At 33.0% G+C, this 23439-nt stretch overlaps 1 protein-coding gene and 1 long non-coding RNA gene across 2 annotated transcripts; both read left to right on the top strand.

The window, feature by feature from the left end:
- The first annotated feature begins 186 nt into the window (after positions 1–186).
- On the top strand, positions 187–1512 carry LOC145052017 (uncharacterized). Its single transcript, XR_013683909.1, has 3 exons — positions 187–349; positions 708–776; positions 1388–1512. It is a non-coding gene; the product is annotated as an uncharacterized LOC145052017 (long non-coding RNA).
- Positions 1513–6114: 4602 nt separating this feature from the next.
- LOC145055311 (protein PMR5-like) lies at positions 6115–9141 on the top strand. Its single transcript, XM_079003608.1, has 5 exons — positions 6115–6582; positions 6662–6833; positions 6933–7111; positions 7945–8103; positions 8624–9141. Exons 1-5 carry the CDS (start codon positions 6122–6124, stop codon positions 8952–8954), a joined length of 1302 nt encoding a protein of 433 aa, XP_078859734.1. The 5' UTR covers positions 6115–6121; the 3' UTR covers positions 8955–9141.
- The last annotated feature ends 14298 nt before the right edge of the window (positions 9142–23439 follow it).

Raw genomic sequence — 23439 nt, forward strand, 5'->3', positions numbered from 1 at the left:
ACATTAGTTTAGTACAAATATCATTAAATCCATTTAAAATAGTATTATAGAGGGGTGTTTAGTTGTTTATATAACTAAAAGGTCATTAAGTAATTATGGAGGGTAGTTTTTGAAAATTCAATTAGTATAAATAAGAGTCTTGGGCTCTCATATTTCTTGCACCATTCTCTTGATTCAAGAGTCTTTCTCTCCTTATCCCCCGAGCATTTCGGTCCCTCGTGAATCGACTTGTCTTTCTGTAGTTTAGTATAGTAAGGTGAGCGTTGAAGCGCTGCACGAATCTTTCTTAGAAAGATTTAGCGACGAAGTTCTGCCCCTGCAGAGCCCGACTCCTAGCTAAAACCCCCTTGTAAGTAAGTTATGCTTACCTTATTTTAATATAGCTTATATTTAAAATTAGTATTGTTATTATGAACTTATAATAAATATTTGAGCTATTATTATAACTTATATAAGTGTCGTTATAATATTTTTTTTAACTACTCGCGGTACGGGGAATCTGGTTTAAAGGGCCGCATAGGGTTGTTGGATTTCAGAAGTGCTATATGCCAAAATGGTCCTGCCCTCCGGTGTTTTATGTATGGCCCCTGTCTATACATAGTGGTTGGAAAATATTGTTTAACGCTTATATAATAATAATAATAATAATAAGACTAATAGTTGGTTACGGTAAATATTAGACTAAAATTTTGCGATAATAATGCTAGGTTTCGTCGAAGGATAATAGAATCGTTAGAAGCAAGCGTTGCCCGATTTTGGAATCATCACTTTAACAAGTGAGTGCATAGTTACTTTCAGCTTACACATAGATATGAAGTATTTTATATAAATTACGTGCTATGTGTGCATATTATTTGAATACTTGCTATCTATGTCGGATGAACATTGTTATACATGTTTTCAATGATTTAAACTGTATATGTATTTTATATCTACGAAAATGTTGGGGTAAAACATGGGTAGATGTAATAGGTGATGTGTGATAAAATGATGAGAGACCTCGATGTTGATGTTGTTGATTCTGTCATCTAGCGGAGTTTGGATGACGACCACGGACTCTTCTAGACAGTCCATTGGAACACTAGCAGGCTCGCAACCTGTAGGTGTTTGTGACCGATGTGTTCACCGGTGTACTCCATCCCCCACATGGTTGCCTTTAGGACATTTATTGCTGAGGACTCCCCTTAGCAGTAGTGTCCGTCCCGATAATGATCCTTAGGCTAGGTCCCTTATGATAGGTGTTTAGGGACGTAAAGTGAGGATAACGGGAACGGGTAATCGGGTTATTGTTGATTGATGAAATTAATAAACTTATTTATTATGGGTTGAAAACCCTATGTGCTCACCAGGCTCCCAAGCCTGACCCACTCAGTTTTATGTATTACAGGTAGTGGCGCTTGAGCATAGATATGATGTTTGGACGAGGGATTACGGATATAGGCTTGTAGATATGAAATAATGTAGTAAGGCTTATATTGTACTGTTTATGCTTTTGATCTGTACGAACATGACATCCCAAGTCTTTTAATGAAATACATTTCTATGGAAATGCTTTTGATAAATCTTTATCATATTTTGTTTTTGGACAAATTCCGTAACACTTTTATTTAAAATGTTACTCTGATTTTTAAACAAAGCATAAACAAAATCGGTCTTTTCTGACCGTGATTTTGGGGATGTCACACGACGTGACATGCATATCCTCACGTCGGGAGAACAATCTGAATGCCATTTTGATCCATAAACTTCTTAATCCTTCTTCTTCATCAAATCTTTGACGTAATGACACTTTAGCCCCTAAACTTCAAAGTTCATACTTGATTCCCCAACCAACTTCTACTTCACCAACTAGTTATAAAGCTTATGCATAAAAAGTATATAGATAATTTCTTGACACTTTAGATCGAGACCTAGTTATGTCAAAGTCAAACCTAAGTTTCTAAATTACATAAGTTTAGTCCCTTAAACTTTAAATTTTCTAATTGAACCAAATTAGTCTTGAAACTTTTAAATCTGTTATATATTTATATTGTTTAAATTGAAACTTCAATTTCATTATTTAACTCATTTTACAAACTAATCTTTATTAAATTTTCTTCATAATTTTTTTATTAAAAGCTTAAAATTTTCTAACCCTAAAATATGTGTGTTACATTATCTAAGGAACATCTAAAGTTCATAACGGTTTTCAAGTCTAAAACATGTTGGTGTTTTGTTTCACTAATATTATTTAAGTGTAATGAGATTGATTTATTGACAAAAAACCAATCTTGATAAACATTAAACACGTAATGGTGGTGTTGAGTGCACATTTGTTTAAGTTTGTTCAAGATTCAAAATAGATTGTCATTTAGGGGCGAAGCCCCTAAACAAACGGGGGTCCGGGGGCAAAGCCCCTGGTAGTGGGGTCCAAGGGGCAGACCCCCTGGCTGGGACCGAGTGACAGTCTGGAACTCGGTTTTGACTTTTGTCTTGACCATTATTTTGCGACTGTTGTAAAATTTCTTGTGACAATTTGGGTAGTTTTCAAACATAAAAAACTGTTTTGTGGCAGCTTTAAACATAGATGTTAATAACCAATTTGTTCTTGCATCTTATTTTTGAGTCTTATCCAATTTTTGATTTCGAAAGTACCACCGAAATACTTTAATTTGAAAGTGTCTTCATGATTCTCAAAATTTCAAGTGCTCTCATACCTCAAATTTCTAACAAAACACCTAGAATTTGATCTTCCATATTGTTATACTTTGATATTACATTATATATGTACAATCATAAGATGAAAACAAGCATCCAATACACAAGTTCCCACATCATAATAGTGTCACGTATGCTATTAGATATAAGAGAAGTGAATTATTCAAAATCAACATCTTAATTTTCTTTCTAAACACTTATATACATTATTCCTCGTTGTTATACATCCATGATTCTAACTTGATTATCTTAAGACACGTCCCACTTAACAATCTCTTGTGAGTGATTCAAGAATTCATGATATTGTATTCACGTTTAGAAAATGATTATGCATGTTGAGTTGGTTAAAGCGGTGACATTTATCAAAAAAAAATGCAGAAGTCACGAATTAAATCTAAGGTTTGTATATTATATATTAAAAGTACAATAATGGATAAGTAATTTTCATCTTGTCAAGCTCGGGTGTTGTCTTCAAACAATTAAATACGATTGCTCTTGACGATGCCAACTACAACTTCTTGTAATAATTTAATTTATTAATGTTCTTTTTCTCTTATTTTGAATATTTCTTACTCGGTAGTCTCATTTTTTAAAAATAATATTATTACGATTTAAATATCCATCGATGATAAAATATCGATGCAATTACCATCTTGGTAAAAGCAAGCTACGCATTACAATTATTTTTGCCTAAATACGATTAAAAAACAAGAACCTATAAACATTAAAGATTAAATTAGTATATTACCAATATAAAAACTCGTAATAAGTCAAATGTCATTATATGTTATAGTAGGAAGTGCCGTAGAAGAAAAACCAAGTTTTTATTTTATTTTGACACTTTATTATTTTTCCAATTTGTACATCGTGTTTTTCAATTATTTTTAATACTTGTTTTTTTTTTTATCTTTTCGGGGAACTTTTTCAATTTATCTTATTGTCAACTGAGATGATACTCTAATAACATGATGTTGATATGATATTATTTTGTGACATCACATTCTAACGGAAAAACTTTAAAAAAAAAGATTAAAAACATAGTGACTATTATAATAATTATCTAAAATATAGTGGCTTTTGTGCAATTTAGTCTCATCATAAAAAATAATGAAAATTTCAACTTTACGTCCAATTATTTTTCATTCTTGATTCTGGGAGTCGATATTGCAAGCTAGGTTTCAGAACTGAGTTTTGGTGAACCGAATTTAATAATAACCTAACGAGGTTCATGTATGGTTTCAATACTCTTGAACAAATTTTTTCAGTTGTGCTATGTAAGTCATGATTGGGTTTGGTTTGTGTTTGATCGAGTTGTTCGAAGAGAAGTGAGTTTAGCATTTGGTAAGGAGTTGATTAAGAACTTAAGAAATTTGACTGATTCATTTTGTTTTTGCCTAAATTGCGCATATAGATATGTTTTACAATATATTCCTCTAAAAAGCTACAATTATGGATCTTTGAATAAAAATAATAATATTATACTATGAAGTTATGAAGTTTCATATAAAATTATTTTGGTGTAAGTAATTTCTTATCGATAACAAAAAAAAGGCAACTCAAAAAATGTTATTACCCTTGAGCAAAAGTGATCCAAAGTGTTATCATACACTATTAAAGGCAATACAACTATTTCTATGGGTATTCATACATGAGTTAAATACTATTTGTAAGATTGTTAAATGGTTGTTTATAAAAGTTTCGTAAATTATTGTTTCTCAAAAGAACCAAAAGAAAATATGTATCACAAGACTTTAGTTTTTTGATTTGGCAAAGTAAAATGTGAACGTAAACCACACAAAACCAAATGATTGTATATATTAATACATACATTGTGCATCTTTTGCAAGGACCATGCTACATCTAATAAAGAGGAGACATCAAAGGTGTGTGCTCAAATGTGGAATAAAATATTACAAGTTTTAGGGATGAAGGTTTGATAAATAACATGCACCATTAAGATAATTTAAAATGTATATCAACTCTTCAAAATATTAGTGAAATGGACCTATTACTCAAATAATCCTTGAGATGTGTCATTAACATCCATTTATTTTTGCTAAGAAATGTTTTTTCATCATGAATAATGTTCTTTCATGAATCTTGAAAGTCATATATAACTTCTTTAATGGTTATTTTTTCAAGTACACTATATATGGAAATATATAAGTGGGTGAACTTCAAACCGCAGAAAATGCTTGATTCAAATAGTTATAGATTATTCAGTTTGGCTAATATGTTTCATGAAAAAAAATATTCTAATTTTTTGGTTTTAAAGGATTTGGGAAGACATATGTGAATATCACCATTATTTATTTCATTGATGATGTATTTCATAGTGTTAAATGCAAAATGGCAACATACTTCCACTGGTTTATTTATATAGGATCATACTTTCATATATGTCTATTATAGCATTGTACTTTGAAAATGGATATGGCAATATTATCCATATAAGAAACAAATTTCACTACTATAATTAGGTATATTTTGATTATTTTCAAGGTATAAGTTCTTAATAAGATTTTTTTTGAATTACCATATCATAATGATTTGTAAAAGTATAATGTCGTGATAAAACATATATCTTGGAAGTGTAATGATGTAATAAAATGAAAGAAAGAATGATGACAAATAAACAAAAGTACATCGCGTGAGATTGGTTATGTAACAACCTATGATGTATATAATAAAAAAATAAACAAAAGTACAATTTAAAACATCTTATGGGAAATTTGAGCAAAACTAATTGAACTCCATCAAATTCCTAAATTCTTCATCAACTCGTCACAAAACCTTAAACTCGTTTATCTTCAAACAAACTCAATCAAACATAAACCAAACTCAATCACGATATACATAACACCACCGAGGGATCTGTGGAAAAGGTATGCAAACACATACAAGAACCTAGTTAAGTTATTACTAAATTCAGTACACCAAAATTTGGTTAAGGAACCTACTTGCAAAATCGATTTCCAAAATCAAGAATGATGAGGGTAATTGGACCTAGTGTTTGAATTTTCATTTTTTTATGATTAGACCAATTTATACAAAAATCTATATTTTAGATATATATTACAAAGGTCAGATTTTTATTTATTATTTATTATTTATTATTTTTTTGAAATTTTGACATCTTGCGATGTCACTAATAGTAAAAGGTCGTCATGTCATGTCAGTGTCATCCTAAAGATGACCGGAAAAATAATCAAACAGTGCACAAAATTAAAAGAAAAATATCCAAATTAGAAAAAAGAAATAATAGAGTGTCGAAAGAATTCAAAATTATTATAGACAACCAAGTTATTTAATGTTTTATTATTATAATTTATAATTAAAGGCTTATCAAGTTATTTAATAATACAGAAATATATATCCAAAATGCAAACTCATTATATATACATGAGAGACATGAAGTCATATTATGCTAAGTTTCACATGCACACAAACACAACAAAAAGTAGCCATTCTTCCATATCCACCAAAATTCCTTCCCCTTCCCACCTTCTTCCCACCAAAACCCATAGCCAAAGCTACACCATCTTCTCCAATGGCGTTTTCCTCCATCTTCAACCCTTCTACATCTACTCTTATATGTATGATATCCTTCAATTTTCTGTTAATAGCTTCATCTGTTAGATTACCTCATCCTATCCACAACAATGGCGATAACCCCGGCCAAAAGCAGCCAATCCGTATCCGTCAGTCAAACCACTCCGAATGTGCTCTGTTCATGGGTTCATGGGTCCATGACGAATCCTACCCGATCTACAAAGCCTCTTCCTGCCCGATTATCGATCCAGAGTTCAATTGCCAAATGTATGGCCGACCCGACTCCGATTACCTCAAGTATCGATGGAAACCTGCCAATTGTGAACTCCCGAGGTCAGTTTCGAATGTGAATTTCTACTTGATTGTAGCTGTTGTAAACATTAACGATTTGTATCGTTTGTGATTTGAGCAGGTTTAACGGACTCGAATTTCTGATGAACATGAAAGGGAAGAAGGTGATGTTCGTCGGAGACTCACTTGGGCGAAACCAATGGGAGTCATTGATTTGTATGACGTTGTCGGCGGTGCCACAGTCCGCCACCAAGATGATTACCGGCGATCCTCTCTCCACATTTAAGTTTCTGGTAAAGCATTTATCTGATTTTGACTACTCTGTAATTGATCGATTTGAATATGGTGGGTGGAGTGGCGCTTAATTTGTTTGATGAAAATATGTGAATTAGGATTATGGGGTGGATGTGGCGTTTTATCGAGCGCCGTATCTGGTGGACATTGACGCCGTGGATGGGCGGAGGGTGCTTAAATTGGAAGAAATCTCGAAGAATGCACGGGCGTGGATGTCCGCCGATGTTCTGTCGTTTAACACCGGTCACTGGTGGAGTCATAAAGGCTCCCTTCAAGGGTTAGTAAATAGTAATTGTTTTTTCATGTATTTTTATATTTATCCAACAATAAATAACCATAAATAAATTATATATATGATTTCGTCATAAGTTGTTACATGAAATTAAGTGATGTTTGGATAGAAATAAAATAACAAATAAAATCTAAAAAGTAGAAGCATTTAAATTTAATTGGCATATATTTTGTTATTCAAAAACGAAAAAGGTCTTTACTCTCTAAATAAATATTGTAGAGTGATTATACAGTATTAAATAATCAACACAAATGTAATACTAGTACTATATAAGCATAATTTCAATGTTTATGTTGATTTTTTTTGGTATTGCATTTTTGTCAATCTTGATTATTCAAGAAAAAAAATTGATAAAGTAAAGATACTTAAATAGTTGTATTATACCATATATAATCGTTTTTTTTGTTTGAATATGACTTTTAAAAAAAACAATTATTTATTTTTACAACTTCAAGTTGTAATAACCATTTTTAATGTTTTTGTAGCTCATAATATCAATAGAAAAAATAGGGAGCACGAGATTTGTGTGTACTAATTTGAGTAAGAGGATTAGTCAACGATGGGTTAAGTAATATTTAGATGAAGCTGAATAAACAAGTAGTGAGCAACATACATGTGATAAACATATTTGGTCCAAAAGTCAAAACAATTACAAAACCGACGCTATCATAATTCATAACAATATTTTAATATAACTTAATTTATATATAACTTAGGACAAGATATAATATAAATCTATCTATAGGTTAAAAGTCAGTACGTAGTATCTGAATTCTTGGATACGTCACTGTGTTAAATTGATGATGATAATGATACAGGTGGGACTTGATCGAGTCAGGTGGACATCTTTATGAGGATATGGATCGTCTTGTCGCATTGGATACAGGCTTAAAAACATGGGCTCGATGGGTTGATTCTAATGTTGATACAATTACGACCCGAATTTTTTTCCAATCAGTGTCCCCTACCCATTATAAGTAAGTCTTTTTATATTTAAATAAACCAATTTTCTAAAAAAACTAATTCGGTTCTTAACTAGTTTTGACAAGAAAAATGTTAACCAATCTAATTCGGTTATCAACGATTTTTTTTTCCATGAAATAAGATGGGTAAAATAAAGTTAAAATTCTAATAGAAAAAAAAAAGTAATTAAAAATTTAGGGTCCATCAACATAAATACATAATAGCGGAATCAATAGTTTAGCTGTCCTAATTGGACCCAATACTATTGGCCTAGTTCCTAGCCACAAATTTCTATTTATATACTTGCCCACTCTATGTTGCCGATAATAATTTTTTATAATATAATAATTCAAATTAAATAATCAAAAGTAAATTTGTAAATACAGGGGGAAAAGATGTCTCACAAGAAAAAAAAAATAATAAATTCTATTCACATGCAAATTGTGTGGTTGCCTTTCCCTTTGCATTAAACCTTCCAACACTTTTGTCTATATTCTTGTTCTATAATAACTCGTCGGTGGTTACCTTTTACAGCCCATCTGAATGGAGCGCCGGTGCCACCAGTATAGGAAAAAGTTGCTACGGCGAAACAAGTCCGATGAGCGGGTCTACCTACCCAGGCGTCTATCCTGATCAAATGAAAGTTATTGACACTGTAATACGTGAAATGCAAAACCCTGCATACATACTTGACATAACGACTTTGTCAGCAATGAGAAAAGATGCACACCCGTCTATTTATAGTGGGGACTTTAGCCCGGGCCAACAATCTAATCCTGACCACTATGCTGATTGTAGCCATTGGTGTTTACCTGGGTTGCCCGATACGTGGAACCAACTCTTTTATACTGCTTTGTTCTTTTAATGTGTATCTATGAATTGTATGTGTAGGAGGTTTGATCGAATGAATTGTAATTTTTCTAGTCACTTTTTAGCATCAGTTAAGTTATGGTGTTTTAGGAATCACAAAATTTGTATTTACCTATAATTGATTGTAATTTGTATGCAATTGTACAAGTGTTTGGTAATGTGTTGATTTACTTGATTATAAATACCTTTTTTGTATCCGGTTCACATAAAGACACACATACACAACACATTTAAGAGAGAGAGAGAGAGAGAGAGAGAGAGAGAGAGAGAGAGAGAGAGAGAGAGAGAGAGAGAGAGAGAGAGAGAGAGAGAGAGAGAGAGAGAGAGAGGTTAAATGACCATAATGGGCTTTAAATAACTTAAAATGAAGACTTTGGTGGGTCGTATTTTGCACAACATAGAAAGTATCATAATTACGCTATCTATATGATAAATAAGGGCCCGATACATAAAAACCACAAGGCGTTATGATTTATTTATTTGTGGGAAACACTAAATTTTATTAGAAAATTACTGAAATGTTAAAACAAGCACATAGTAAGACTAGGATTATAAAACCAACCAATTAAATTCAATTTACATCAGGGTTGGCCCATTAGAGTGCAAATTGGGCAACCATCACGGGCCTCCACAAATCTTACGGCCCCATAAATTTTGATTTATATATATATATATATATATATATATATATATATATATATATATATATATATATATATATATATATATATATATATATTATTTGTCATTCTCACAGAATAACATTGTCCACACGTCCGCACAATAGATGTCAATCCACATTTGAACATATATATATATATATATATATATATATATATATATATATATATATATATATAACTGTGAGAATGACAAATAAAATATGTTGTTTGATAATGTGAATACGTTTAATCTTACATAATTATTGTCATTATCACATATTCTCACTAATTAAATCATGTATAAGGTTATTGTAGACTTTTTTTATTATTTTCATTTTGTCAGAATGTTTATTGAGTCGTATTCTGTACGAATGAAAAAGAGTGAAAAACGATGTGTGACAAAAATGAATAAGAAATAGTGAGAATGCATGAAAATGACGATAATTGTGTAAGGTTGAATGTATTCCCATTACTAAACAACCTATTATCTTAGTAATTCTCGTAAAATAGCATTGTCACACGTCCGCACAATAATTGTTCATCCACATTATAACCTACTTAATTATTTCCTATGGTTTATATCCATATACTCCTAATGAATTCGTTCATATATTAAACACCCGACGGTTTAAGTCTAAATACCAATCCGTGGTATTTAGTTCACTTAAACTACTACTCTGATACCATGATTGAAAGGATCCCTTTCATAATTTAACGTTATTACTCCAAGTTACTCCAAAACATGCTACATGCATATTCATAAACATATTTTATAGATATATGATCTGATTACAAAAGACTTGATATAAACCGACTAACGAGGTTTTTACAAAGTTATATATATATATATATATATATATATATATATATTACATAATTTCCCAGAAATTTATACACTAAATACAAAAGCTATAATATTATCTATTTAACATCTTCTAATAGTATTTAACTATACTCGATGCTTATCACCTGCAATAATTTAAACACTGAGAGGTAAGCGGTGATGCTTAGTGAGTTCAATAATAGATAAAATATAACGTTATGCCATATATATACATCAATATGGCACAAGCAAAGAGGAACAAGGGACAACAAAGACATATGTGAGTCATGTGACAAACTTTCCATATTAATCAATGATTTGATTCAAAGATATACAATCAATGAGATACAACAATTTCAACTTGATATACATCAATAAAGCTTCCACCCAAATGGAATAGAAGACATACAACTTCTTATTAACATTTTGGTAGATTTTGCAGGCTTTTAGCCCTATCTAACCTTCTGCCAATGCCATAGTGGTAGAAGTCATTCTCTTACAGGACATGCGCTACATGACTAGAGGTTACATACCAATACCACTGTGATACTAGTCCTTTCACTGATCACATGGTCAAAGGTATAGCTTTGCTACCATAATAGTACGAGAAAATAACACGAAAAAGCACATAGCACATATAACACATAACATACAATTGTTCCTATATATTGAACTCACCGTGAATTAACCGAAGGTTAAAATAGTAATTTGGGCAACACTTCATTCTAATAAATAAGTTTCTTCGATTAAAACCAGGAGCTTTATTGAAAACCGAGCCTTGCGAGGGTTGAGCTTCAAACCGAAAAGAAAAATTTCTCGGGGTCTTCGGGCACTTTGAGATGTTTTTCAGGTGTTTGGTAGGTTCCCGGGACTTGGGGGTTGTAAAGAAGTTTATGGGAGTGAAAAATGTGAAAAAGATATAAAAAGTGTGAATTTTCCAACCAAAACCGGGAGGGTTCGCACCCTCTATGTATAGCTGCGAGGCTCAGATCCGGAGGGAGGAGGAGAAGCCACGCGACAGCTTCGTAGGCAAGGGGGAGGGCACGGGTCGGATGCGAGGCGAGGCACGCGTCATCTTCGGACGCCTCTACGGACGCTACACGCGTCAGAAGCTGATTGGGCCGCGCTTCGGACTCGATAAAAATGCGACACACATCGGACACGGGGCAGGCTCGCGAGCAAGGGTGACGTGGCCGAACCCTGGCCTTGCGAAATTCCTCGGATTTTGTGTTTTTCTTGGTTTTTGTGTCCCAAACTTAAAAAATCCATAACTTTTTCATACGAGCTTCGTTTTTTACGTTCTTTATATGCACGCGTAGGTGATATCATACTCTACAACTTTCGTCTAGACACCGTCGGCTAATTTTGAATATATTTTTAATATTATTATTTTTAACAGACCGGGACAGAAAAATTCATTAAAAATTCATAACTTTTTCATCCGACGTCTTTTAGTGTCTGTCTTTTAACGGTTGTGCTATTATTGACGAGACCTTTGATTATCGTTTAGGTTGCGTCGGCTAAAAATCATTTGATCTTTATTTCGAGTTTTTAGTTGTCTACTGTTATACCGAAACTTAGAAAAAATCATAACTTTCTCATACGAAGTCAGATTTGGACGTTCTTTTTATGAAAATTCTCGGTTTAACGAGTACTACTACTTTCATTTAGATCACTAAGGCTAAAAAGTAGCTTATCAAAAACTCATTTTTTACGCTAACTAGTGTTTGTCGGTTTTGTCGCAGATCTTCGATTGGTTATAACTTCTTCGTTATAACTCGGATTTCGATGAGGTTTTCGCCTAAATGTTTCTAACGATATTTTTTTTTACAACTTTCAATAATAAATTTTATTTATCTCAAATTTTATACTTTCGTTTAATTTCAATATTTAACTTTTGAATGCAATCTCATAAGACTTCCAATATTTTCCGAGTGATTCTAAACATAGTTTTACTTCATTTATAGTAAAAAATATTTGTTAGAACTCAACGCTCAATATCATATAATATTTCATAATATTATTTATTTTTAAACTACATAACACGAGAACTAAGCATGTATGTCACATTTAATTTTATTAATTCCTTGTCTAGCTTGCTAAATGTGCACTATTTAAGGAGTTTATGCTTTTTAACTACAATGATAGATAAGTTTAAATTAAAATCAAGCTACAATTAGATGAATACCAAAATAACATTTATTCTATTTACATTAAAAATACGATTATATTATACTTGTGTTTTACAATATCTATATTATTTATATTATTACATGACATTTAATTGCTATATATTTTTAATATACATGTAATATAATTATAAAAACATGAATTAGCATTTTAGGCTTTGTACATGTAAATTCAAAATTTTCATATAGTAACATCATTTTTAGTTATATATACATTTTACTTTATAATATCTCCATTTTACTAAGATAATTGGTAAAACAAATTAACACTTTTTCATTATAGTTAAATTAAAATAATTAATATTGTTTTATAGATTCCAATACGATATGGATTCAACCGACCCTAAGCACATATGAAAACAAAGAAAATTGCTTATGGATAATAGAAAATCCAATATTATGTCTATCGTTAAATTGGTAATTGTTTATCTACACGTAAAAGTAATTTTATTGTCATTCATTTTCTAAAATTATTTTTTCTTATAAAAATATTGTTTTATATCGTATCAACTTTTCATGTTCCGTAACCAATACATTTTCTTATTCATTTTGTTACTTTTATATAGTATATGTAGTTTATTGTCAGCAACATTTAAGATAATCAAATAATTCTACGTATATTGTCGGTAACAAAATGTCAACCCAAATTATATCATATGGATATCAAAGATACGAATTTCCAATCTACTTTTAATTTTAATATCATAAGTTCATTATCTAACGATGTTAAAAAGATAAAAAAAACTTAAAAAATATATTTGGATAACAAAAAATTATGTCCACCACACCAAGCAAATATATATATATATATATATATATATATATATATATATATATATATATATATATATATATATATATATATATATATATATATATATATATATATATATATATATATATATCTTGCAATTTATTTGAGTTTTCGTCGGTAACTTTGTGTTACACATTTCTGGTTGGTTAATTGTTTAATTTCTCATGTCTAGCCTTTTGTGAAATAAACAATACATATTTGTATTAAATATTGTTATTATTTCATACTTAATGCTTATCATGATCACATTGATTTCGATTTATTTATTTCCAATTTTTATTTAATAAATCCGTTATATATCATTTCCAATGATATCACTTCACTTTTTTTTCTTAATATATACGTTAAGTTACAAATATTTTTTTATTTTTAGTGTAACATACATCATGTAATTTTTTAGACAATGATGATAAACTTAACAATAAGACATCTAATTTTGTATTCAAATAAGTGTTGGAAATTTGTGATTCATAACAATTATTTATAGGGCTAATGTTATAAAAACCATTAAGTTTTCAGGGTTTTGTCGTTTTGTCCAAAGTTGAATTTTATATCCGTTGCTTGGTGTGGTGGACATAACTTTTTGTTATCCAAATATATTTTTTAAGTTTTTTTTTCTTTTTAACATCGTTAGATAATGAACTTATGATATTAAAATTAAAAGTAGATTGGAAATTCGTATCTTTGATATCCATATGATATAATTTGGGTTGACATTTTGTCACCGACAATATACGTAGAATTATTTGATTATCTTAAATGTTGCTGACAATAAACTACATATACTATATAAAAGTAACAAAATGAATAAGAAAATGTATTGGTTACGGAACATGAAAAGCTGATACGATATAAAACAACATTTTTATAAGAAAAAATAATTTTAGAAAATGAATGACAATAAAATTACTTTTATGTGTAGATAAACAATTACCAATTTAACGATAGACATAATATTGGATTTTCTATTATCCATAAGCAATTTTCTTTGTTTTCATATGTGCTTAGGGTCGGTTGAATCCATATCGTATTGGAATCTATAAAACAATATTAATTATTTTAATTTAACTATAATGAAAAAGTGTTAATTTGTTTTACCAATTATCTTAGTAAAATGGAGATATTATAAAGTAAAATGTATATATAACTAAAAATGATGTTACTATATGAAAATTTTGAATTTACATGTACAAAGCCTAAAATGCTAATTCATGTTTTTATAATTATATTACATGTATATTAAAAATATATAGCAATTAAATGTCATGTAATAATATAAATAATATAGATATTGTAAAACACAAGTATAATATAATCGTATTTTTTAATGTAAATAGAATAAATGTTATTTTGGTATTCATCTAATTGTAGCTTGATTTTAATTTAAACTTATCTATCATTGTAGTTAAAAAGCATAAACTCCTTAAATAGTGCACATTTAGCAAGCTAGACAAGGAATTAATAAAATTAAATGTAACATACATGCTTAGTTCTCGTGTTATGTAGTTTAAAAATAAATAATATTATGAAATATTATATGATATTGAGCGTTGAGTTCTAACAAATATTTTTTACTATAAATGAAGTAAAACTATGTTTAGAATCACTCGGAAAATATTGGAAGTCTTATGAGATTCCATTCAAAAGTTAAATATTGAAATTAAACGAAAGTATAAAATTTGAGATAAATAAAATTTATTATTGAAAGTTGTAAAAAAAAATATCGTTAGAAACATTTAGGCGAAAACCTCATCGAAATCCGAGTTATAACGAAGAAGTTATAACCAATCGAAGATCTGCGACAAAACCGGCAAACACTAGTTAGCGTAAAAAATGAGTTTTTGATAAGCTACTTTTTAGCCTTAGTGATCTAAATGAAAGTAGTAGTACTCGTTAAACCGAGAATTTTCATAAAAAGAACGTCCAAATCTGACTTCGTATGAAAAAGTTATGATTTTTTCTAAGTTTCGGTATAACAGTAGACAACTAAAAACTCGAAATAAAGATCAAATGATTTTTAGCCGACGCAACCTAAACGATAATCAAAGGTCTCGTCAATAATAGCACAACCGTTAAAAGACAGACACTAAAAGACGTCGGATGAAAAAGTTATGAATTTTTAATGGATTTTTCTGTCCCGGTCTGTTAAAAATAATAATATTAAAAATATATTCAAAATTAGCCGACGGTGTCTAGACGAAAGTTGTAGAGTATGATATCACCTACGCGTGCATATAAAGAACGTAAAAAACGAAGCTCGTATGAAAAAGTTATGGATTTTTTAAGTTTGGGACACAAAAACCAAGAAAAACACAAAATCCGAGGAATTTCGCAAGGCCAGGGTTCGGCCACGTCACCCTTGCTCGCGAGCCTGCCCCGTGTCCGATGTGTGTCGCATTTTTATCGAGTCCGAAGCGCGGCCCAATCAGCTTCTGACGCGTGTAGCGTCCGTAGAGGCGTCCGAAGATGACGCGTGCCTCGCCTCGCATCCGACCCGTGCCCTCCCCCTTGCCTACGAAGCTGTCGCGTGGCTTCTCCTCCTCCCTCCGGATCTGAGCCTCGCAGCTATACATAGAGGGTGCGAACCCTCCCGGTTTTGGTTGGAAAATTCACACTTTTTATATCTTTTTCACATTTTTCACTCCCATAAACTTCTTTACAACCCCCAAGTCCCGGGAACCTACCAAACACCTGAAAAACATCTCAAAGTGCCCGAAGACCCCGAGAAATTTTTCTTTTCGGTTTGAAGCTCAACCCTCGCAAGGCTCGGTTTTCAATAAAGCTCCTGGTTTTAATCGAAGAAACTTATTTATTAGAATGAAGTGTTGCCCAAATTACTATTTTAACCTTCGGTTAATTCACGGTGAGTTCAATATATAGGAACAATTGTATGTTATGTGTTATATGTGCTAGGTGCTTTTTCGTGTTATTTTCTCGTACTATTATGGTAGCAAAGCTATACCTTTGACCATGTGATCAGTGAAAGGACTAGTATCACAGTGGTATTGGTATGTAACCTCTAGTCATGTAGCGCATGTCCTGTAAGAGAATGACTTCTACCACTATGGCATTGGCAGAAGGTTAGATAGGGCTAAAAGCCTGCAAAATCTACCAAAATGTTAATAAGAAGTTGTATGTCTTCTATTCCATTTGGGTGGAAGCTTTATTGATGTATATCAAGTTGAAATTGTTGTATCTCATTGATTGTATATCTTTGAATCAAATCATTGATTAATATGGAAAGTTTGTCACATGACTCACATATGTCTTTGTTGTCCCTTGTTCCTCTTTGCTTGTGCCATATTGATGTATATATATGGCATAACGTTATATTTTATCTATTATTGAACTCACTAAGCATCACCGCTTACCTCTCAGTGTTTAAATTATTGCAGGTGATAAGCATCGAGTATAGTTAAATACTATTAGAAGATGTTAAATAGATAATATTATAGCTTTTGTATTTAGTGTATAAATTTCTGGGAAATTATGTAATATATATATATATATATATATATATATATATATATATATATATATATATATAACTTTGTAAAAACCTCGTTAGTCGGTTTATATCAAGTCTTTTGTAATCAGATCATATATCTATAAAATATGTTTATGAATATGCATGTAGCATGTTTTGGAGTAACTTGGAGTAATAACGTTAAATTATGAAAGGGATCCTTTCAATCATGGTATCAGAGTAGTAGTTTAAGTGAACTAAATACCACGGATTGGTATTTAGACTTAAACCGTCGGGTGTTTAATATATGAACGGATTCATTAGGAGTATATGGATATAAACCATAGGAAATAATAAAGTAGAGTATTGGATAATGATAAGCCGCTTCAAAATTTTTAGAGCATTAGCTTAAGCGAACTACGAATTGTAAGGATTTCTAAGCTTAAACTTGAATTGCTAAGTAATGTGCAACACCCGCGTTTCCAGGCTAGGCATTATCATTGATGTAATATTCTAGGTTAATCCTTGTAACTCTTTTTTGAGTATTAATGATGAAATATTTGAGTATTATGTGAATTATGTTAATTATGTGTTTATTTTCTTAATTATTATAATTTAATAAACTAAGAATAAAATAAGTGTCAAATTTAAAGTGTGAGATAAGCCCGATATCTTTGCATAAAGATGTAGTGGTCGAAATAAGGATTCCGAAGATATAAAGAATGCCGAAATCCGAGTTATAACGAAGAAGTTATGGCCTGTCGAAGTTTCGCGACAGAACCGGCAACGCTGAATGATGTAAAAAGTGAAATTTACGTTAGAGCGATATTTAGCCTTGGTGATCTAAACGAAAGTCGTAGAGTTCGTTAAACCGAGAGTGTGCATAAAAAGAACGCCCAAATCTGACTTCGTATGAGGAAATTATGATTTTTCTAAGTTTCGACTTAGCAGTATTCAGCCTGAATACTCGATTTGAGACCGAGCGGTTTTTAGCCAAAACAATCTAAACGAGAATCGAAAATCTCATTAATAGTAGTAAAACGATAAAAAAGATAGGCAAAAACGGACGTCGGATGAAGAAGTTATTATTTTATAACGGAGTTTTCCTGTCCCGGCCTACTAAAAATAAGTTCAAAACTAGCCGACAGAGTCTAAACGAAAGTTGTAGAGCATAGTCTCACCTACGCGGGGATATAAAGAACGTCGAAAACGGAGTTCGTATGAGGAAGATATGAATTTTCGAAATTTATTAAATTATATATATATATATATATATATATATATATATATATATATATATATATATATATATATATATATATATATCGGATAATATCCGAAGGGGGGAGGAGTCACCAGTCCGATCCACATTACGCCCAGCATAAGGCTGTACGCCCAGCGTACACCGAAGCGTGACACGCCTCGCACTCAAGTGCACCGATGACACATACCATGACGATTCCGGAGGAGTACGCCCCACGTAAGGGCATTACGCCCAATGTAATGCGAGGCTTCAGCCTCTATAAATAGCATGCGAGGGCAGCCGGCTCTTTTGCTCATTTTCTCTCCTCTCTCTCCCATTTTGCATCGATTTACGTGCAAGAATTATCCCGAAGTCCCGGTATCATTCCCGAGCCCCGAAGTAAGTCCCGAAGCCCCGAAGATCCCGAGAAGTGCAATTCCCGAGCCGAAGCTCTGTCCGCGAGGAGTCCAGTTTTTGTGAAGATCTACCGAATAATACTACTTCTACAAGCTGTAGTGCTATCCGATCATCTTCTGATTAAGTGAGTGTGTAGTCACTTTATTCTAACGCATAATTATGAAGTATTTTATATAAAATACGTGTCATGTGTATATATCGTTGTTATATGTGTGAATGTATATTCACTTTCTTCTATCTCATAAATCTGATTTATTCTCTATGAAATACGTGTTATGTGTGTGTGCCTCATCTGTTATGTGGAATATGTATTGATTGAACATGCTATACTGGTTTTAAACTATGTATAAATATATATATATATATATATATATATATATATATATATACTAATATGTTGGGTAGAACATGGGTAGATAGTTGACGTGTGATAAACAGATGAGATGCCTCGATGTTGTTCTTGATTCAGTCATCTAGCGGAGTTTAGATGACAACCACAGACTTTTCTAAACGGTCCTGTGGAACGCTAGCAGGTTCGCCACTTGTAGGTGTTAATGAACTTGGGTGTTCGTTCGTTGTACTCCATCCCCCTCATGGTTGCCTTATTTGACATATATTGCCAGGAAACCCCCGAATTCATGTGTTGTCGCCCCGATGAAATATTCTAAGACTCGGTCCCTTGTGTTAGTTGTTTTAGGGACGTAAAGTGAGAATAACGGGAATAGGTAATTGGGTTATTGTTGGTTGGTGGAATTAAATATAATTATTTATTGTGGGTTGAAAACCCTATATGCTCACCAGGCTCCCAAGCCTGACCCAATCAGTTTTATTTGTATTACATGAAGTGGTGCAAGGGCATAAGATGGATGAATCATCAAGTTGTTTTGTTTACAAGTCTGTATATGTATATATTTGTTGAACGACTTGTAATGTTATCGTTTATGCTTTATGGTCTGTATCGGAATATGACATCCCGAGTTTTGATTATATAATGAAAATACATTGCTTGATGAAATGCTTTGGTAAATATTATCTTGTCATACTTTGTTTTTGGGAACAAATTCCGCAACTCTTTCAAATCAAAAGGATTTACTCTGAAATTATTTTAAAAGCATAAATGAAAATCGGTCTTTTCTTGCCGTGATTTCGGGGATGTCACAGTTGGTATCAGAGCATTAGTTTAAGCGAACTAGGAATTTGTAGAGTTTCTAGACTTAAACTTAGAATGCTAAGTGAAATTTTGAGATGTGTGTCTGTTATATTTTAGACACGAACACTAGTTTATTTTAGGAAAATTGCCTAAAATGCTTTTATGTGTTAAATGTTATATGTTTGCCATATATGATATTATTTGTTCGGATCTATGGTCTATTGCCGACCGGATCTGGAAACCTTATGTGTGTAGGATTCTAAGCGTACGTCTACGATATTAGAACTAGCATGTAAACGTTTCGGAGTGATAAGGATGATTTGAATATCTATCGTGAATGAGGATCTAATTTCATCTTATTTGGTGTATAGATTAAAAATGGTGAGAACGAGGAGTGAAGTTGGAAATGCTGATGAAAACAAGAATCAACCACCATTGATTGAGCAAATACTTGTCGTAGCAGCAGCAACTGAGCCGATAACAATGGCTGGTGTACAAATGATGATTCAAACAATGTTGGATCGTCAAATGGAGGAGACTAGGCGGTTGCTTCAACAGAATCGTGAAGAACTATCAATTCAAGTGGAAGAGCCCGAATTAAATGAAGGGCACTCAGAAGGTGGAAACTTCAGTGGATCTGTTGGTCAAGTCAACCCACCGATAGTTAGGCAAAACAATTAGGATGGAAGGAATGATGGAATAGGATGCAAGTATAAGGACTTTCTGACTTGCAAACCATCGACCTTCATTGGAAAGGAGGATCCGATTGGATTCATGGATTGGATATCAAAAATGGAGCTAGCCTTCATGACGTGTGGCTGCGGAGGCAAGTTGCAGACTACCTTTGCAGTGCGTCAGTTCCGAGGTGGAGCCGTTCGTTGGTGGAACACTCTAGGGATGACTTTAAGCCCTAATGAGCCACTGCAATTGACATGGGCAGATTTCTTGATGCAGTTCAAGCGCAAGTTCTGCTCGGCTCAAAATCTGTTGGAGTTGGAGAACAAGTTTCTGACATTGACAAAGGGGAGCATATTAGTTGATGAATACACAAATGCTTTCACTGACAAGATGAAGTTTGCTTTGCGCATCGTGCCAGATGAGCTGACAAAGGTTGACCGATACGCACAAAGACTCCCATGGGAGTACGCGGTGCCAGTGCGTCAGGCACCTACTATAGAGGCAGCTATTTGGGCTACCAAGTCTGTTGAGGACATGATCAAGGGAAGATCCGCCAGCAAGTTTGAAGTTAGCGAGAAGAGAAAGTTTGAAGGAACCTCAGGTCCCAATAAGAAAAGCAGATTTTTGAAGTCTGACTCGAAAAAGTTTGGAGGAAAAGGAGGCGAAGCAAAATGGTGTGAGAAGTGCAAGAAAAGGAACTTTGGGAAATGTAGTGAGGATGTAACCTGCTACAAGTGTGGAAAAATTGGGAATTTTGCCAATGAGTGTCCGTCCAACAAAAGGATGTGTTTTGGTTGTAATGAAGACGGACACATTTTGAAAGATTGACCGAAGAAGAAGGAGGCAACTAAGCCTAACATTCCACCAAAGCCGAAAGCAAGAGCCTTCCAGATGACACTTGAGGCTGCAAAAGATGAAGTTGATGTCGCTTCAGGTACCTTTCTCATAAACGAATTACCTACTCAAATTTTGTTTGATTCTGGAGCCAACTACTCCTTTATTTCGCATGAGTTTGGTAGGAAACTAGCTTTGCCTGTTGATAGACTAGATAATGCTTTATTAGTTGAAGTTGCTAGTGGCAAGTTTGTACCTATTAGCCATCGTATGAAAAACATCTTAATCGACCTTAATGGGAATAAATTTCACGAGGAATTATTGCCTATCAAACTTAATGGTTTCGACGTCGTTTTGGGAATGGATTGGCTTAGCGCCAATGACGCCGAGATATTATGCAAGAAGAAGATAGTTAAAGTAAACCCGCCTGGGAAAGAGTCGTTTATGGTGTACGGGGACAAACGTCGAGTAAATTCTGGAATTATTTCTCTAATGAAAGCTAGAAAGTGTTTGACCAAGGGATGTACATCATATTTAGCATTCATGATCGATGCTAAGAAGGAAAAGAAGGTGATACAAAATATTCCAGTGGTGTGTGATTATCCGGAAGTATTTCCCGAAGATCTTCCTGGACTACCACCTGATAGACAAGTGGAGTTTAGAATATACTTGTTACTAGGAACCACGCCAATAGCAAAAGCACTGTACCGATTAGCACCAATGGAGATGAAGGAGCTGATGATGCAACTTCAGGAGTTATTGGACAAAGGTTTCATTAGACCTAGTTCATTGCCCTGGGGAGCTCCGGTGTTATTCGTAAAGAAGAAAGATGGAAGTATGAGAATGTGCATCGATTACAAAGAGTTGAACAAGGCAACAATAAAGAATAGATATCCGTTGTCGAGGATTGATGACATTTCGATCAACTACAAGGTTCAAGTTAATTTTCAAAGATCGACCTAAGGTCAGGATATCATCAGCTAAAAGTGAGAGAGCATGATATCGAGAAGACTGCATTTAGAACAAGGTATGGACACTACGAGTTCTTGGTTATGTCGTTTGGACTAACCAATGCCCCAGCAACATTCATGGATTTAATGAATAGGGTTTGTAATCCGTTCCTTGATAAATCCGTGATAGTGTTCATAGATGACATTCTGATTTACTCAAAAAGCCAAGAGGAGCATGGAAGACACTTGCGAGCAGTGTTAGAAGTCTTAAAGAAGGAGAAGTTGTATGGAAAGTTCTCCAAATGTGATTTTTGGATTCGAGAAGTCCAATTCATGGGTCACGTGGTCAACCAAGAAGGGATAATGGTTGATCCAGCAAAGATTGAAGCTGTGATGAAGTGGGAACAACAGAAAAGTCCCACGGAGATCCGAAGCTTTTTAGGATTAGCCGGATATTACCGAAGGTTTATCCAAGGATTTTCTTCGATCGCTAGTCCATTAACAGCTTTGACTCACAAAGGAGCTACTTATGCTTGGAGTGATAAGCATAAAGAAGCATTTGAGAAACTAAAGAAGAAGTTATGCGAGGCACCGATACTTTCTCTACCCGATGGAGTTGAAGACTTCGCTGTTTATAGCGATGCATCTGGGGTTGGATTAGGTTGTGTTTTGACCCAAAGAGAAAAGGTGATAGCATATGTGTCTCGACAGTTGAAGGAGCATAAAAAGAATTACCCGACTCATGATTTGGAGCTGGCAGCGGTAGTTTTCGCTCTGAAAATATGGAGGCATTACCTCTATGGCACAAAGTGAAAACTTTTCATTGATCATAAGAGTCTCCAATATCTCTTTAATCAGAAAGAGTTAAATATGATGCAACGATGCTGGCTATAGTTACTTAAGGACTATGACTGTGAGATACTTTACCACCCCGATAAAGCTAATGTTGTTGCTGATGCTCTTAGTCGGAAAGTCAATGTTGAGAGAAAAAGGCCAAGAGCGTTGAGAATAGAAGTTATCTCGACAATTGTGGAGAATGTAAATAAAGCTCAAGAATAAGCTTCTAAGAAAAATGACCGAAAGGAGGAACGTTTGGGCAAAACGTTGGTGTTTGATACTAACGGTCATGGACTAAAGGTATTCCAAGATCGAATTTCGGTGCCTAATTTAGGAGGAATAAGAGATCTTCTAATGGAAGAAGCTCACAAAACCATGTAATCAATTCATTCTGGTAACACTAAAATGTATAGGGAC

Source organism: Lactuca serriola, chromosome 5, assembly GCF_051521515.1.
Source record: "Lactuca serriola cultivar US96UC23 chromosome 5, Lser_US96UC23_V15, whole genome shotgun sequence".
Lineage (NCBI taxonomy): Eukaryota > Viridiplantae > Streptophyta > Magnoliopsida > Asterales > Asteraceae > Lactuca > Lactuca serriola.